Genomic DNA, 19,082 nt, shown 5'->3' with positions numbered 1-19,082 from the left:
CGAGCAATGGGAGCTCACCCCATCGCGGGGATTCGAACCGCCGACCATCTGATCGGCAAGTCCTAGGCTCTGTGGTTTAACCCACAGCGCCACCCACATCCCTCTAGGATGCTTTCTAGGCTGGGTCAAATAGTGGGATAGGGTGAATTTTGGTACCTTTATATTACCCTGGATCTAGCAAAATGTTAGCTTGGCCTGGCCCAAAGTCCTTTCAGGGCTGGCATATGATATGTCATAGAATCACAGAGTTGGAAGAAACCCTGAGCATCATCTAGTTCAACCCCCTGGAATTCAGGAATAATGCAACTGTCCCTTATGAAGATCGAACCTGCAACCTTGGCATCGTCAGCACTACACTCTAACCAATTGACCTATCAATATACGTTCAAAGCAGAGAGACTCTTAAATGAGCCAACCATTCTAAAATTCAAAGTTCACACCAATCTTGTACCCAAAATCTTTAGCCAGAGATTTGGGGGGCAGTTCTTAAATTAACTTCATGCCCATGTGGTGTCCTAGAAGAATTTTAACTTCAACTAAAAGCAGGCCTCAGTTGCATCATGCAGGTTTCATAGCGTTTTGCCCCCGGTTGCCATCATATTGTGCCATTTCTGAAGGGAGTTTTGTTCTGTACGGCAAATCCTTCAGTTAAGCAACCACATTGATTGGTGTTGCATAGGTTTTAATCTGCATTTGAGAAATAAAGGTGATCTTGTTAGACACCCTATTATTCTTCCTTTCTTCGTTCCCATCACCTGCTGTTGCTTTGGCAAGGCGAAATGTAACTCAAATAAGTGCCTTTTCATGCCTTCAGCAAGAAGGCTGCCACACGGCGTTCCTCGCCATAGGTGGCCATCAGGTATGCAGCAGAGCTTATTAAGATACTGCTGAGTTTATCCCCTGTTGTCAGAACAAGGAACAGCTCAGCATCAGAATCAGCCCCTCAGTAATGAGCCATTTCTGGGTTGTCACAGACTTTGAAGCATTGAATTCTAACTTGAAGCTATTCACCACAGGCAGGCAGGCAGGCAGGCAGAAGCTTTCTGCCAGGATTCTCATAACATCCATCGTGTGGATTCTTTCATAAAGGGTTTTAATTGTATCAGCACCATCTACCTGCATGGAAAAGGGGTGATAATGGTGTCAGCTTCTCCTTGACAGGGAAGAGAAAATTCAATAAATACAGATACCATTTTCAGAATTTACCAGATGGTGCTACTGTGGATAGCTTTTTTGGTGAGGAGGGGGTTCCCTCCAGAATATAAGAACTGAAGAAATGCTAATAGTCAGCTGTAGCTGAGGATGATGCTTATTATTAGTAGTATTATTGTTTAAAAGAATAAGTATCAGAGTGGTGAAGTTCCTACTATTGCATCCTGTGCCATGCCCTTAGTAGAATCCCACTAAGTAGAATCTCCTTAAACAATTGTCACAGAATTGGCTCATTCTTCCCTGCGCCTTCCATGTGAGGGCTTCAGGAGTGTGCAGGACTTGCACTTTAAGGTATACTTAGACTTGCATTTGTGTCAACTAACGCCTACTTGAGTAGTGTAGGGATAGCCGCCATGTGACCCGAGTGACTAAAATAGTGCTGCAGTCCTGAGCTGCTTTCCAAGGAAGTAGTTCGGTTAACGCAAGTATTTCTGGATGTGCAGAAGAATGTCACCTCCCTCTCCTCTCCCCACACTGCCTCTCCCCTCAATTCCTCTCTAGATTTTCTCTCAACCCTCTCGAACAGTGGGGTGGACACATGAGGAGAGTAGAGGAAGTTCTGTTGCACAAATGGAAATCCTTGGACTGATGTAACCTGGGGCACACACTCTGTGGGGCTGGCCACCCCCAAAATATGTGGGGACAGGACTAAGCCCCCTCAGTCTTGAGGGTCTGGGCCTCCCTGGGTGGCCAAGGGCGTTGTCAGGCCTACCTATGATGGTTAGTCTACCTATAGAGTTAGTCTACCTTTAGAGTTGGTTTACCTATGATGGTGGCAGGCCTGCTCCTGATGTGTGTGACATCATGCATGTTGCGTTTGTGATGACACGCTCACACGATGAGATGAGACAAGCCTCCACAATGTTGGGCAGAATCTCACCATATAACTAGCCCTGGTCTGAAGAGTTCTATTGCTTGGATTTTCTTCACTTGAACTCACTTGCTCAGTGAATCAATTGGCCATTACATCAGAGCGGCACTTTTTAGGTTCTAGTTCAACCACAGTCCTATATTCACTTCCTGGGAATAAGGCCCCTGGTCCCTTCCACCTCTACAACTGATTCTATGATTCTTTGAACTTAGTGAGGTTTATAGCCACACCAAACACTTAAAGCATGATTATACCACTTTAACAACTGTAGTTTATTAATTACAGTTCCTGGGATTCTTTGGGGGAAGTTATGACTGTTAAAGAGGCATAAGACTGCTTTAAATGTATTGCATGGGTCTGAGTTAAGTAGATATGTATAAGATGTCACCGCTATTATCAAAATTAAGACCAGACAGTGACTGCCTCCTTATAACCAACAACGAAATAAGCATGTGGATTTATTATATGGATGCCAGCAAGCATCTAGAAATAAATAAACACCTGTGGATATCCTCCCCATCTTCCCTCAGTGTAAGGAACCCCTTTTTCTTTTATGTTGCATTGCTACAAAATTTGGGGTGTGGTTATCTGTTCAGGGTAGTCCAGCAGTAAGCCAGCATCAGTCCTTTCTCATGAGAGAAGTTCAGTAACAGGTGAGAAAATATAAAATTGGTCTTCCATTTGTTCCAGCCATAAAAGAAAAATTTAAAAGTCATGATATGGTAAGAGGTAACTGAAAAGGGTAACTTTGGATAATAATGAGGAGTTCCATTGAGTTCCACTCCCATCTCCAGCTGCCTCCTCACCTCTCCAAAGCATCTATAGAAAGGGCATTGTGGGGAGAAACTGGGAGAAACCATCTCCTCTGCTTCTAGTGGAACATCATGGAACTTCCCCAAGAACAAATAAGGATCCAACCCCCGGTCATCAACCCGTTGTAAAATCAGAAGCAAATAAAGGATGTGAATACCAAGAGATTGTTGGTGCCCAATATCCATTTATTTTATTTTATAGTCTTTGTTGAAAAATATAAAGTATAAAATCACAAGTGCACAGAGTAAGATAACAAGAAATAGTACCCATGTAGAACAACAACAACAAAAGATATTGTGTACATCACAAAAAAACAGGGTTTTTATTGTAGTTAACCAGACCTTAACCTAATATGGTATTTTAAAAAATGAATTTGAAATATCATTAAATTTGTCCATGACAAGTCTATGTAGTCTCCTATGTTTTCAGTGGGACCTGGGATCTCATGCAAGCCCTCTTGAAGAAAATGGAGGTTGCCCAGGAGCAATGCTTGCCAGTCGGCATTCAGCGTTGCTTGTTTGTTCTTGCGCCTGCTTTTTCTGTCCAGAAAGGATGGCAACATGAGGTCCTTGTGCAAATTAAATGGTGCAACTAGCTGCTGCTACCTCTCACGTAATTACTGTGCTGTGACAAGATACATTCCAGACATGGCTACTTTCAACCAGGCTTATTCTGTTCCCAGTGCATAGAAAACGAGAGAATGCCTCACCTGGCTCAAAGCCATGGCACTCATGTTCAGAAGAGAAAGGGGTGTGTGGGCAGGGGCAGAGACCCTGCTTGCCAACAGCAACTCCCGAATTTCTAACTGCTTACTATAATCACATCATTTATTGCATATGAAGGCAGAGCAAAACAGGCAGGAGGCAATGACCTGGCAATTTATTTCACTCTGCCGCGACTCCAGGTACTTTAGGTCAGAAAGCTCAAGTTCTTATCTGCTTTCAGACTAGCATAGACTTATTTCCATGGGTTTTATAAAGACTAATTAGGGGAAATTCCTAAAACTGAATAAGAGGTCTATGTACTGCATAAAGGATTGTAATTGTACCATTTAGAGGCTGTAGTTTGAATCTGGAGTGGACGCCAGAAAGATTTATTTATCTGTTTCATTATCTTCTTCTTTGTCAATCACTCATAGCCAAGTAAGATTGTCTTCCATAAACACAGTCTTAACAGTGAGTCCATAAGTGATTGTGGAGGCCAATTCTGGATCCACACATCCTTCCACAGTGGGGACATAGGATTCCGGGTGGGATTTGATCATGGTGAGGGTTTGCCAAGCGTGCCTTCCTCTTAGCACGTTTCTCCCTTTTGTCCTGAGTTTGAGTGTCTTCAAAGCCCATGACACCTTTGGTAAAGGCTGTTCTCCAGTCGGAGTGCTCACAGGCTAGTGTTTCCCAGTTGTCAGTGTTTATACTACATTTTTTTTAGATTTTAGTCATGGTGTTGGCACTCCTTCAGAAGTCTATAAACTAACCTCTCATCTAATTCAGTTTTCCTATCTTACATCACTCTAATATTTATTATACTGTTGATTTACGTTAATGCTGCCAGCATTTTCAGCTGTACACAATTATTTACCATATACTCAGCAAAAGTTTTCCACTCCTCTTCTTGCTCTCTTATTCTATTCATTAGACTAGCTAGTTCTGCATAGTTTATCATCTTAAATTGCCAATCCTCCTTACCTGGGACCTCTCTCACTTTCCATTTTTCAGCTAACAAAAGCTGAGCCACCGTTGTTGTGTACATAAATAAGTTTTTATGGCACCTGGGGACCTCTGTCTGAACAATTCCTAACAGAAATACCTCAGGTCTTTTGGGGATGATTGTTTTAAACATTTTTTCATCTTATTATAAATCATTCCCAATATTATTTAACCTTTTTACATGGCCACCACACATGAAAAAAAAGTTCCTTCCATTTCTTTACATTTCCAACACAGATCAGATTCTACTTAATACATTTTCGCCAATCTACTCGGGGTTGAATACCATTTATTAATCATTTTTATGTAATTCTCTTTCAGTGTGTAGCAGGCAGTTAATTTCAAGTCATTCTTCCAAAGTTTCTCTCAAAGGTTTAGTTCTCTATTGTGCCCTTTGTCCATTGCTCTTTGTGTCATTGAAGCTTTAACCAGCTCATCCTTTGTTTCCCATTCCAATAGTATAGTGGTACCTCAGGTTAAGAACTTAATTTGTTCTGGAGATCTGTTCTTAACCTGAAACTGGTCTTAACTTGAAGCACCACTTTAGCTAATGGGGCCTCCCACTGCTGCTGCGCTGCCACCATGCGATTTCTGTTCTTATCCTGAAGCAAAGTTCTTAACTCAAGGTACTATTTCTGGGTTAGCAGAGTCTGTAACCTGAAGCATCAGTAACCTGAAGCATCTGTAACCCGAGGTACTACTGTAATTTATACATTTTAGACAGTGGTTTTTCCCCCTTATTCTGTAATAACTCTTTCAGATTGTGAGCTTTGGTCTGAAAACCCATTTTTCTTATCTAGTTTAAACATATGTAGTTGGTGATACTGTAACCAATCCGTAACTTGGCTCCTTAATTCTTCCATTGCTTTCAATCTGGGTTTACTCCCTGAAAAGTTCAACAGATCTCTCTATAAGTCGTCACTGGGAAATGGGGGAGATTTTCAGCTCAGTGCTCATTTAAAGGTAAACCTACCAAATCCACATTTTCCAAAATAATGTGCAAAGTGAAACACAGGAATGCTCCAAAATTCATACGTCTCTGAATTTTGCAATGCAATTCTTTGGTCAAATAATGTGTATCGAAATTCAAATACCAAAGTAAGATTCATATACTAGGATAAAGTGTGTGTGTGTGTGTGTGTGTGTGTGTGTGATGGCAAATTTCTTTGTTAAAATGTTCATATTAGGCAAAATTATTTCTTTCATAAAATTTATCACTTCGTAGTAAAAGAAAAAGAAAATGTTGCAGATACAAAAATATCTGTATTATGAGAAATTTGCACTAAAATGCTGGTGAATTTTCATGACTTTAAAAAAAAATAACTGATGTGAAAATGTGGTGAAGTGAATTTAAGACTGAAATAATGATGTTATGGGTTTTTTTGTGGGGGATTTTATATTCGAATTTTAAAAAGAGAGTGAAATGGAGAGAGAGATATTCTACACAGAGAATGTGCTACTATGTCTACTGAGTGACATCCATAATTATGAGTTTGCTGTAAGAACACTCTTACACATATGGTCCTTTCCCCTAGGCTGTGTACACACATTTTATTCTATAATCAATGAAGACTGAATATTTGCTTTTCCCTATGTAGTCTACACACAATCTAGATCAGGGGTCAGCAAGCTTTTTCAGCATGGCGCCGGTCCACTGTCCCTCAGACCTTGTGGGGGGGCGGACTATATATATTTTTTTTGGGGGGGAGAACGAATTCCTATGCCCCACAAATAACCCAAAGATGCATTTTAGATAAAAGCACACATTCTACTCATGTAAAAACACCAGGTAGGCCCCACAAATAACCCAGAGATGCATTTTAAATTAAAGGGCACATTCTACTCATCTAAAAACACACTGATTCCCGGACCGTCCGTGGGCCGGTCTGAGAAGGTGATTGGGCCAGATCCAGCCCCTGGGCCTTAGTTTGCCTACCTATGATCTAGATCTACCACATTTTTTTGGCCCTGAAAAGTGCTTCTTGAAAAACTGGTTTCCTTCCAAAAAAAGGAAAAGCTCATTACAGACTGATTACATTTGAAAGCAGATTAAAACAGATGCCGGAAGTCCTGGTAAAGACGGTGTGTATCATAGCTGTCAACCGTCCCTTATTTGGCAGGAAACTCCCTTATTCCAGCGCCGTGTTCCGCTGAAGTCCCTTAAATTTCCCGGGTTTCAAAGGAAGCAGCTCCTCTCCCTCCCTCCCTGCCAGCGAGGGAGGAGGGAGGCTCCAACTGTGTTGCTTGGCTGTGTTGCTCACCCAATAAGGAGTCTAAGAAGGACTGGGGGTGGAGCTTGCATGCCTTGTGCCGATCAAATCAGCCCCGTTGCCTGGGGACTCGCCTTTGCTCAGCACTTCCCAGCAGAGAGGTGATGGTGGTTTTCCTTGCTGCATCCCCTTTGCCGGGTGGCTGCGCTGTGGGAACCACCACTTGAGGCTTTCTTTGGCTGCTGGCTGGGCTTTCTACCTTTGGCTCGGAGGGGCTCAGAAGTCGAACATACCTGTGCTTGAAAAATCCCTTATTTTGGCTGCCGATCCCTTATTTTCGAGGCTGCTGGTCCCTTATTTTCAAATCTGTAGGTTGACAGGTATGGTGTATATTCTAATAGAATTGTGTGTGTGCATTTACCAAGATTGCAATTACCACTTCCTTCTTCATTCACCTGGAGATGTGTGCAGGGAGGAAAATGGGTGGATAATTTAATCACAGGGAGGGGTTTTCAAATAGTATCAAGTAGCCAGACCCAACTTTTTAGGTGGCAGGATCTAGAATAAATCTAATTTGAAAGCAGCATGTTATGGGTAAACATGAATGATTCCAGGTTGAGAAAAACTACATTTTTTTGCTCCAATGGGTTAGTGTGTACACAACCCCAGAAAGAACTGAGGAAAACCTGCTCTGTTTTTAGCAGAAAATAGATTTAATTGGCTACTACTACTGGAAACTGGCCTGCGTACTGATTGAAAGACACTTGGGTGCAAACTACACACATATATTAAAAAGTTCTGAATGTGCTTTTTTAAAAGGATTTGAAAAAAATGCATTGAATTTTCCATAAGGCTCACCATCGCCATCCAGTGTATGTTGTATATTGCACTTAAAAAGGTAAAGGTACCCCTGACCGTTAGGTCCAGTCACGGATGACTCTGGGGTTGCATGCTCATCTTGCTCTATAGGTTGAGGGAGCCGGCATTTGTCAGCAGACAGCTCCCAGGTCATGTGGCCAGCATGACTAAGCCACTTCTGACAAACCAGAGCAGCACATGGAAACGCCGTTTACCTTCCCACTGGAGCGGTACCTATTTATCTACTTGCACTTTGACATGCTTTTGAACTGCTAGGTTGGCAGGAGCTGGGACCAAGCAATGGGAGCTCACCCCGTCGCGGGGATTCAAACCGGCAACCTTCCGATCAGCAAGCCTAGGGCTTGTGGTTTAGACCACAGCGCCACCCGCGTCCTTAGCACTTAAAACACACTGAAAACGTTTTATTTGCAGCTGTATAGCTGACTCCATATATCACTCTAGAAGCCACCTCCCCTCCACACAACCTTTTTGGAAGAAAGTAGCTGTTAAGTGTGAAACAAGGTGGACAATTCCTAAAAGCGCAAAGCAGACATTTTAGCAGGGAATAAACATGCAGGGTTCTTGAGGAAGAAATTAATAAAGAAAGAAGCCTGACTGAGTGATGGTATGAGAGGAGTGGAAAGGGAAAGGAGAGTAGTGGAATAACAGGCTGGAACAAAGGAAGCAGAGGTGTCTGAAATGGCTCTTTTTGTTATATTATCTAAAGTCAGATAAACCTATTATTTCAAAGCATCCGACAGAACAGGGACCAAACTTACAACTGCTGGGAATTTACAAAGTTGAAGCAAATATTTTATTCGCATTAACAAAAGCTGCTGTGAAAGCTTGACATGGATATTATTGCTATTAGAATACAGCAAATGTTGATAAAATTTGGATTTTAGAGCTCCTTTTATAGAGTTGGTGCCAACAGTCTCAGGTTGCGCGATAAATCTTCTTTCCTGTTTTTCACATTGGTTATTCTGATTCTTTTGTTATGTAAAGAAAAAAATTGGATCAATAAATACCATTTTTTTAAAAAAAAACAAAACATTTTTGGCTGCACTTGCTTATTGATATTTTGATGTTATTCCAAGATAGAAATTGATCCTACTAGCAGAAGATTCCTGTAGCTAGAACATCTAGAGGAAGTACCAGCCCACAAGGCATTGTGCTACCCAAAACAAAGCACAATTTGTACCTCCTCTCATGCATCCACGACTTTATGAAAATGTATTTTATTTTTGTTTGGGTTTTTCCCTTGCTTGCTTTAAAGTCTTTTTGCACCGTTTGGACATTGATCCATCTCTTCCCCGCCTACGATGATATCTGAAGTGAGCCACTTCACCTGCTTCATGAAAGGACTAGCCTTGACTGGGGAAGGCACTTGTTTACATTAAAAAAAATAAAATCTAATGTGTTGGGTTAGAGCAAAATAGAATTAGTAATGTGGTAACAAATTTTAGAGGTACTGGAAGGAGACCAGTTTTGAAGGTATGGTAATGGAAAGAGAATTCCTCCTGCGTATTTCTCTTCTTCAATCCACGGGTGGAACCATGTTTTTCTGAAAGGCTGATTCACAGGAAAACCAAATTGGGGACCACAGAAATTGGTGAGTAGTGCTGGAACCAGTGATAGATGGAACCAGTACTTTTCCCCCCTTTAAAATAATGTTTAGGGGTACTTTCATTTTGACTCAAGAAAATCACCGTTTAATAGTTCAAATTGGAGAAAATAAATACAGTAAATGGACAAAAGTACAATGGTACCTCAGGTTAAGTACTTAATTCGTTCCAGAGGTCCGTACTTAACCTGAAACTGTTCTTAACCTGAAGCACCACTTTAGCTAATGGGGCCTCCTGCTGCTGCCGCACCGCCAGAGACCGATTTCTGTTCTCATCCTGAAGCAAAGTTCTTAACCTGAAGCACTATTTCGGGGTTAGCGGAATCTGTAACCTGAAGCATATGTAACCTGGGGTACCACTGTACAAAGAACATGCATTACTCATACAGTGGTACCTCGGGTTAAGAACTTAATTTGTTCTGGAGGTCCGTTCTTAACCTGAAACTGTTCTTAACCTGAGGTACCACTTTAGCTAATGGGGCATCCTGCTGCCACTGCGTTGCCACCGTGTGATTTCTGTTCTCATCCTGAAGCAAAGTTCTTAACCCGAGGTACTATTTCTGGGTTAGCGGAGTCTGTAACCTGAAGCATCTGTAACCCGAGGTACCACTATATTGAAATACTGCCCCTCAATGAGGCCAAACTTTCATCAGTAAAACACCACACATCCACATTCCACACTGCTTCACACATTAAACGCTCGCTTCCATCTGAGACTCAGGAAACACCGGGGAAAGGAAATGAGGCCATCATCGGTGGTAGCAACTGAATTGACGATTCACCATGCTATTCAATGGAACTGATTATTCACCGTGCTAGAGAAGAAATTAAAATTGTTCGTTTCTTCTCGTTAGATTCACAAAATGTTTAGGGGTATGAGTACCGCTGCGTACCCCCATAAAAAACACTGGATGGAACCACCTCTCTTCTCACTCGTCTACCTGTGCAACCCCTTCTTTTCCCACCTGCTTTCCTCCCTCCTCCCCTCACCTCTCAAAGCTGGTGCCTGGGTGGCATGGAAACATTTGCTCTTAGCCAAGTTTTTTAAGATGGGAGGATTATCTCCAATCGTTACCACTCTTTCCTCTTCAGGCACGAAGTCCTAATTCTGGTTGGGTGACTTCTTGCAAATAAACCTTCCCTGACGGGGCAGTGGAACAAACATGCTGCCATCTTCTCCCCCTGAAACTTCCAAAACCGCCACACAGCCCCACTTTTATGAGCAAGTCCAGATTTCCTTTCATTGCATCACAATGCAGCAAAAAGCTTGGCTGTTTGATTTCCGGCTGATACACAGTTGTTAAAGGAGCTGTTCCATTAAAAAAAGTCAAGGACACACACATATTCCAATTTTGAGGCAGTTTCAGCCTGAGCCAAGTTGCAGTGGTTTCAAGATATAAAAAAGACATAGCAATACTATGAGATACACTATCCCTCACTTTCTGAGGTTTTACCCCCTAAACATTTCCCACGAAAAGAATTGGCCTTAGTGGCTAATAAATGACATTTTAATTAATTGGACTGCAGCACACTAAGGAGCCTGAGGTCTGCAAGCAAAAGATCCCATCTTCAATCCCTGTAATCCCCACATGGTGCTAGTGGAAAACTCTGCCTGCTGCCACTCAGTGGAGGCCAGTGTTTCCTAAACCTGGGTCTCCAGCTGTTTTTGAACTACAGTCCCCATCATCATCATCATTTATTGAATTAGTAGTACAGTTATCCCAAGTATTACTATTATTACTATTATTTGAATTTATATGCCGCTCTATAACTGCAGGTCTCAGGGCGGTTCACAGAATAAAATCAGAATATAAAACCACAAAATACGTAATCAAAATAAAAACAACCACCCAATAACCCCCCTCCCCCCCAAAAAAATCCACCACAGTTTAAAAGGGCATAGGATATCAAACAAATCAACCAAAGGCCTGGTTAAAAAGGAACGTTTTTGCCTGGTGCCTAAAAGTGTATAATGAAGGCGCCAGGCAAACTTTCCTGGGGAGAGCATTCCACAGACAAGGAGCCACTGCAGAGAAGGCCCCGTTCTCATGTTGCCACATTCAGACCTATCGAGGAGGAGGCACACAAAGGAGGGTCTCAGAAGATGATCTCAAGGTCCAGGTAGGTTCATATAACGGGGGGGGGGGACACGATTTAAAAATCACGTAGAACATTTCTTTGCTCTCTGGCGCCATCTGGTGCTGCATGTTTATAACAAATTCAAAACGTTGTTTTTTGACTAATGTAGCTGAGTCCAGAGTCTTATCTGCCTTCGCATCCTAGCAGGAAGCATAACCTCAGAATCAGTTTCCTTTCTGGTCCTGCCTCACTGATCCCAATTTTTCCTGGACATCTAATCACAGTCAAGGGGAGAGGTCATGGCTCAGGGTTTTGTGAGCAATTGGTCTAAATACTGCAGACAGGAGAGTGCTGCCCCTGGATAAGAAGCCGATCAAATTGCAGATAAACAGGTTCAGGGATGTTTGTGCTGGGACCTTTAAAGCTGCTCTGGGGGTGGGAAGAACTAAAAGGGATTCGGGTTTTTTTATTGTCTGGTTTATCAACTGGACTGCCTTTCCTGTCTTCACAGTAAATGGCTTTGCCATCCCTTCAGTTGAAAGAAACGAGCTATATAGAATCTGTGAATGCAAGAAACTGTGACGGCACAAATTTTGAGACCACCGCAGAACTTGTAAATCTTTACCTAGACAGACCATTTTTACAATCTGCAGTAATTTAATTCAGCATTTTAACAAGCAAGAAAGTAGCGAAAACAAATGTGTGATTCATTGACGTACTGTCAAAAAAAAAAAAAATCTTCTAGCAACTCACCCCTCTCTCATAAAGCATGTGCTATAATTGATTAAGAAATTACTCTAGCCCTTCGCACTTCCACTGGGACCAGCCTGAGGCCTGGTATACTTCCTCTGAAATGAGCAAGATCGGAAAGATGAGATTTTAGAAAGAAAAGAAACACTTCGCCAGACCTGAAAGTGTCACATGTGTCCTGCACTAAAGTTTGTTAATTAGCACCCTGCTGTCTATCAGAATCCTGTGCATTGTTTAGCCTTGGCCTCAATAGCAGTTTCTGAAAATATGTAACTCTCCTGTTTTGTGAGCATGGTGTTGCAGGAAGCATGGGTGAAATCTCTGGTTCTTTCTTGTGGGAGATTTTGGAGAGACCTGGCAGATTGCTTGGGTTCTGTTCGAAAGCCAGGGTGGACTCCTCGCAAGAGCTAGGAAACTGAGAAACTTGGACTGGGGTAGTGTATTGGAACGAGAAGTACAATATCATTAGTGCTGTATTGATGATTTTATTGTATCTTTGTGTTTTTAGTTTGCTGTACACTGCTTCGAGATATTTTATATACAAAGCAGTACAGTGGTACCTCGGGTTAAGTACTTAATTCGTTCCGGAGATCCGTACTTAACCTGAAGCACCACTTTAGCTAATGGGGCCTCCTGCTGCCGCTGCGCAGCTGGAGCATGATTTCTGTTCTCATCCTGAAGCAAAGTTCTTAACCTGAAGCACTATTTCTGGGTTAGCGGAGTGTGTAACCTGAAGCGTATGTAACCTGAAGTGTATGTAACCTGAGGTACCACTGTATGGGTATGGTCATAAAAAAAAAAAAATGCACTTAACCTCATTAGATGGCCATGGTTTCCTGATATATATATAGCAACGGGAGCTCACCTGTAGTCTATATACTACTGGTAACGGCTTCAATATGGCCCAGTAGCAAATTGAAAACCAGTGCATCTCCAAGCACAGGGGTTACATGCTGACAAGTATCGTGCCTGCACTAAATATAGCTTCCCAATCAAGTGAAAGGGAAGCCCCCATAGAGTCCGTGGCAATAATCCAGTCTTTAAGCAATTCTAGAGGTTTACACTGTTCTGAAAGAAGAGCGGCCAAGTGGAACAGAGGCAGGCTTCCTCAAAATCGAAGCCTGGAATAAGGTCCCTGCACAAGTGTTAAGATACACTTAACTGATTAGAATTTCAACAGCTTCTATGCAGCACAAAGCAAAGGAAGGGGGTTCCCTCCCTGGGATGAGTAATCAACAGGATGCCATGGAGCGCGGGTCACTTCTTCCCTTTCCTCATTGCTTGCAAAAAAGGTGGGGGAGAGCAGGAGAAAGGGATGCCTCCATCAGCTCCCCCCTCTCCTCCCCTTCCCCCCTCTCCAGTCCTCCCTTCTCCTCCCCCTTCCCCTCTCTTCCCCTCCCTCCCCCCTCTCTCCCCCTTTCCCCTCCCGTCCTCCCTCCCTCCCTCTCCTCTCCTTCCTCTCTTCCCCTCCCTCCCCCTCTCTCCCCGCCCACCAACCCTTGACTCCGCCCACGGGGGAGGGGAGACTGACGGAAGGACCGCCTGGTTTCTTTGCCGTCACGTGACGTCGGGCGGGGCGACTGAGGGAAGGGAGGCCAGGATAAAGGGGCGGGGAAGGCAGGCCGTCACGTGACCGTCGGCAGCTGCCGGAAATCTCGCGCCTCTGCTCGCACGGGGCGGCGGGGACAGGGGGGTGGGCAAAGATGGCGGCGGAAAGGGAGCCCCCTCCTCTCGGGGACGGCCGGCAGACGGAGTTCGAGGAGCTGGAGGACGGCGAGGACCTCTTCACCAGCACCGTCTCCACCCTGGAGGTAAGGCGCGCCCTTCGCAGGGAGCTGGCGGCTGGGGAGGCATTGCTGTCGCTGCCCAGCCCCTCTGCGCCTTCCTCGCCCTCCCGCTCCGTCCCCTCAGCGCAGGGGCAGCGGCCCCAAAGGCCACCTTGACCGGGTCCCTGGCCAGCGAGGCGCTTCCGCCCACCTGCCTCCCCCAGCGCCAGGATGCTTCCTTCCTTCCTTCCACCTGCGCTTGACGTTGCGCGGGCCGCTTCCCTTCCCCATCTGGCCCTGCTTTTCTGCCCCTCCAGAGTCACCCGCGCCTTCCTCTTTCCCTGCCCAGTGAAGTCTTGTCACGTCAGCTCTGAAGGCTGCGTTTCCACCCCTGCATTTTCTGCTCTATAAGGCAAGCTTCTGGACCGGATTTTCCCCAAAACTTGGGTTTCCAGCTGCTTTTTGGGCTGCGACTCCCATCATTCCCCAGCTTTGCAGGACCCCCAGGGGTCAGGGATGATGGGAATGGTAGTCTCCAAAACAAACCCAAGTTTGGAAAACCCTGTTAGACTGAAACCACTCTTCCCCCAATACTTTAAATATGGCCGTAACTCTTCCTCCCAGAAGCTTTCGTTTCACTGGGTTCAATAGTGTTGTTGGGGGGTATATATGGGCAGGGCTTTTTCCCCCCAGCCAGAACTCCAACTTCTGGCACCTCTCAGGTGGGCGCCATTGCAATTCTAAGAGAATGAGGGAGGCGTTCGTGGTGAGTCCTAGCACCTCTTTTTCTAGAAAAAAATAGCACTGTGAATGGACCTTGCAAAGTCTAAATGCCTGAGGGTGTAATCCTGCACATACTTAACTGGGGTCCCACTGACTTCAGTGGCGCTTACCTCTGAGTAGACATTTATAAGACTGCACTGAAAGACCATGTTGGTACACAATAGCTGGTAGATGGTGAGTACCATATATGCTTATAAGCCTGTAGCCTTATTTTATTTAACTTGCATCCTGCCTCTTTTACTCTTGTCTCCTGTATAAATATGTGTAGCACACGACTTCTGTCTTCAAAGCACCTTTATTTTGATAACTAGCCTATGAAGGCTGTAGCTAATATTCCTCAGGAGTTGAAACCTCTGCATAGGTACAGTTTAGCTTGTTAATGTTTGTAAAGCAACGTGCTTCCTTTGATTTGTCAGCAGTAAGGGATTTCTCATTCCAGTCCTGGCCCTGTTTCCACTGTGCACTTGGTGAAAAACATACAGGGAACAATCTGTCACAAAATGAAGCGTTGCTGTTTTGTTGGACAATGCTTCCTGTCCCTGAACTTTAAACTAAGAAGGCCAGGGAAAGTAAGTTTGTTTCCAGCTTATTGCGCTGTGTCAGTGATATACAGTACTGTGAGGTTTTGTTTTTTTAATAGGCTGCTTTTGGAAAGCGGCCGAATGCTTTTAAGTGTAGTATGAAAGAAATAGTTTTCAAAACTAATTTATTATTTGTGAACTGTTTTCATCTGCGCCTCAGTTAGCGCTTCTCACAGCAGTTAAGAAGAGTACTCTGTAGCATAAAACCCAACCATAAACTACAGCAGTTCAGGCACTGGTAACTTCAATATTGGATTACTCTGGTGAACTCTCAGTGGGACTTCTCTTACACTTGACCTGGAAATGAAGAGTTGCTACAGCCTGGCTGCTCACATGAGTAAGTCCCTTTCAACATATAACACCTTCAGAGATCTGCACCGGTTTCCAATTTGTTACCAGGCCAAGCTCCATTAGTATGGATATATAAAGCCCTTAATAGCTTGGGACCAGTTTACTTGCTAGATCACCTTACCCCACATGTGCCCACTTGACCACTTTTATCTGCAGAACTGGCACTGTTACAGGTGTCACATAATACTCATTCTGCAGTTGTAAGAAATTGATATTTTAGTCTGGCGGCACCTTGCCTGTACTGTTTTGCTTAAAGCATTTTTCTTTAGGCAAGCCTATCCAGACATGCAGTTGTGTTTTCATCTTTTTCTGTTGATTTGAATGATTTTTAAAAAAGGTTTTGAATTGTTCTTATTGCTAATTTTAATATTTCTTGTAAACCACTTAGAGATTTTACTAAAACTAAGTGGCATGTAAATTTTGTGAAATAAACACTGAAATATGAAAGGCAGCAAAACCAGAAACCATTTTGATAGCTAGAGCTAGTTGTCTAGAAGAGGAAATGTGCGCATTTCCACATGCATGGAAGTTCTGCCTTTGGAACCTACTATCTTGTTCTAGATTAATCGTGGTAGCTACAGTAGCTTTTTATTGGAGCAACGCTACAAACTGAGAGTGAAACAACAGCAGGAATTGAGGCTAATGTTGATCTCTGCAATGGAATAAAATCAATGCACTCCTGGTGCTGATAAAAGGCTCTGACTTGGAGGGCATTAAGATGAAAGTACTATTAATATGTGGTCAATTTCATATCTGGCAGTCTTGATTTTGGAACTAACTTATGCCCTGATGCTTATTGCTGGGAGAGGTGAGGTGGTTGTTGCTAAGATATGTAGCTGAGGGGGCCCAGGTCACCCATACAGTTACTGCCACCATCTCACATACTAGGCCTTGAAATTCTGCTGTGCCAAAGACTAAATAGCACTGTGTAGGGTAGACTTGGTCAGACGGATGCTTCCTTAGGATTACTGAAATAATGGAAATAAAAAATTTGAATGATAAATGTCAGCTTCTCTTTCGCTTTGTATAAAGAGTTGGCACTTTGTTATGTGAGACTAGATCCCTGACAATGTTTCTGTGAGGAGTTTTTCTGGAGTAGCTGTGCTCTGCATGTTTACAAGTTTGTGTGCACAAAGGCATGGATTCTGAAGTTGCATGGAGTTCTGTCTTTCTTGTCTACAGAGCCACTTTACGATTTATTTCAAAGTAACTTACTGCTACTGACCAGTTTTTTCATGAACAGTTTACAGACACAACACTGCCTACTCCAGTGACTAAGCACTGTGCAAACATTTTCTACAAAGAAAAAACCTCTCGGGAACAGTTCATTCATCATGCTGGTGGTGTGATTTTTCTTCCTGGGAGGTTGAATTGTGTGGGCACCAAGATGCACACTTAACTACTTCTACGAAGTGCCTTTTATATGACTTGGGTCAACAGTAGCTACTCCAGAGAAATTACACAGTAATGTGTTGCTTCCGTTACTTGTTTACAGTTGTCTTAAGTCCTGTGGTAGCCTTTTAATGAATATAGCTAATTGTGAATCTGGTACCCACATGGCTTGCCTTCCCTGAATAAATTATACACTTCTACTTAACTCATCTTTTGTCTTGCACACTTAACTTACTAACTGCTCCACATGTGTGTTGCCTCTTCTGGGTGCTCTAGGGCCTGCTATTTAAGAGTTAGCAGTGAAACATTTTTGGTTCTTGTGCAGCTTACCTGGAGGTGAATGATGGGGACTCTCTTTAGCTTCGCAAGTGTGCAAAATGTCCTACACGTTAGCTAGAAGAACGTGCAGCTTCCTGCTTCACCCCGTGCATTCTGTATTGTTCATTCTGTGCTGGGCCTCTTGAAATCTGATGTACACTCTCATGGTCCCTTCCAACTCTGTGATTCTATTGAGTACATGTGGCATATCTCAACATGGCCAGAAATATTCCATCTCAGTGCTAGAACTTGGGGTAACCCAATAAAACTGATGGACAGATTGGAATACTACTTCAGGCAGTGCATACTGATAGGGTTTGTTTCCACAATAGATTATTATGATCGCTGGTTTTAATAGCTTGAACATGGGATTAGTCATTTATAGGCAAAGTCATTGCAGATGGGTCTATTGGATGGGTGTAGCCCAGGGGGGCAGCTCCCCCTCCTAACTAAATGTCAATACAAATATGAGTTTCTGGTCCCCCTAACAAAAGCCTCCCCCCTCTAACAAAAATCCTGGTACACAAATTGTCTATTGCCACCAACCTGTCTGACTAGCCTGTTCCTCCTTAGTCTCTAGCAACAGCCAACTACTCCAAATGGGAATGAATAAGGAGAAGCCCATTCACTCCTCCGTTTTGACCTGTTTCTGCTCCATATTAATTTGTTAGCAGTTTTGAAAATTTGGACTATAAATGATAGATATATGGAACCTCTGTTTTCAGATGTAGCATGACACTTTTTGGGAGGGTGGGTCAGATGTAATATGTCAGGTGTTGTGCACTGCTTTTGTAGGTACAGTCATACCTCAGGTTGCAGACGCTTCAGGTTGAGTTTTTTCAGGTTGCAGACTGCTGAAACCTGGAAGTACCAGAATGGGTTACTTCTGGGTTTCGGCGGTCGCGCATGCGCCAAATCGCAACCCGCACGTGCGCAGACGCACCGATGTTGCGGACGCTCCAGGTTGCGAATGTGCATCCCACACGGATCACATTCGCAACCCGAGCGTCCACTGTATCAGGCTTTCCACTGTTGGAAATAGGATGCTGAACTGAATGGACCCTGGGTCTTGATCCATTTGAAACAACTTAGAATGCTAGACTACAAAGTAGTAGTAGTGGCATCTGTAAATGAGACATTAGTCATACAGTAGGGTCCTCACATTTGTAATGTGAGGGTCACTTTGAACCTTGCTTTGGAATATTTTGAAGCTTGCAAGCTTTTTGTAATTAAAAGTACCGCTGCCCGTACGGGCCAGTCGTGTCCAACTCTAGGGTTGTGCGCTCATCTCACTTAAGAGGCCGGGAGCCAGCGCTGTCCGGAAACACTTCCGGGTCACGTGGCCAGCGTGACGAAGCTGCTTTGGTGAGCCAGCACCAGCGCAGCACATGGAAATGCCGTTTACCTTCCCGCTATAAAGCGGTACCTATTTATCTACTTGCACTTAAGGGTGCTTTCGAACTGCTAGGTGGGCAGGAGCTGGGACCGAAAGACGGGAGCTCACCCCGCCTCGGGGATTCGAACTGCCGACCATACGATCGGCAAGTCCTAGGCACTGAGGTTTTACCCACAGCGCCACCCGCGTCCCCCCCCCTTTTTGTAATTAGCAGTAGCTTAATAGATGGACAGTTTGCAGCCAGATATGTGCTGATATACTTGGAGGATGTACTTTTTCAATGATGCTTTCTCCAAATAAGTCTTCACATTACCCACAGCCTTGAAAGACTTTGCAGTATGTCAGGACGTGGTAGTTCTAAAGTTGGGG

At 43.8% G+C, this 19,082-nt stretch overlaps 1 protein-coding gene and 1 long non-coding RNA gene across 6 annotated transcripts in view; one reads left to right on the top strand and one right to left on the bottom strand.

The window, feature by feature from the left end:
* Positions 1-1,967, bottom strand: part of LOC308597856 — a 39,320-nt gene extending 37,353 nt beyond the window's left edge. For all 4 annotated transcript variants that reach the window (XR_014013211.1, XR_014013212.1, XR_014013213.1 and 1 more), the window contains exons 1-2: positions 1,925-1,967; positions 452-687 (exon numbers count right to left, since the gene is read on the bottom strand). This is a non-coding gene — a long non-coding RNA (uncharacterized lncRNA). The remainder of the gene's footprint in view (positions 1-451; positions 688-1,924) is intronic.
* Positions 1,968-13,768: 11,801 nt separating this feature from the next.
* The window catches only part of SNX2 (sorting nexin 2), a 28,803-nt gene continuing 23,489 nt past the window's right edge, over positions 13,769-19,082 (top strand). The window contains exon 1 of one of the 2 annotated variants that reach the window (XM_081213753.1): positions 13,769-13,937. In XM_081213753.1, coding sequence (XP_081069879.1) covers positions 13,830-13,937 — 108 coding nt within the window. In that variant the 5' untranslated portion in view covers positions 13,769-13,829. The remainder of the gene's footprint in view (positions 13,938-19,082) is intronic. The other variant, XM_081213754.1, reaches the window with a different exon arrangement.

Source organism: Podarcis bocagei (genome assembly GCF_964188305.1).
Source record: "Podarcis bocagei genome assembly, chromosome: 11".
In the NCBI taxonomy this organism is placed as follows: domain Eukaryota; kingdom Metazoa; phylum Chordata; class Lepidosauria; order Squamata; family Lacertidae; genus Podarcis; species Podarcis bocagei.
Note: the sequence above shows the minus strand (reverse complement) of the source record. Positions and strands in the feature narration are given on the sequence as shown.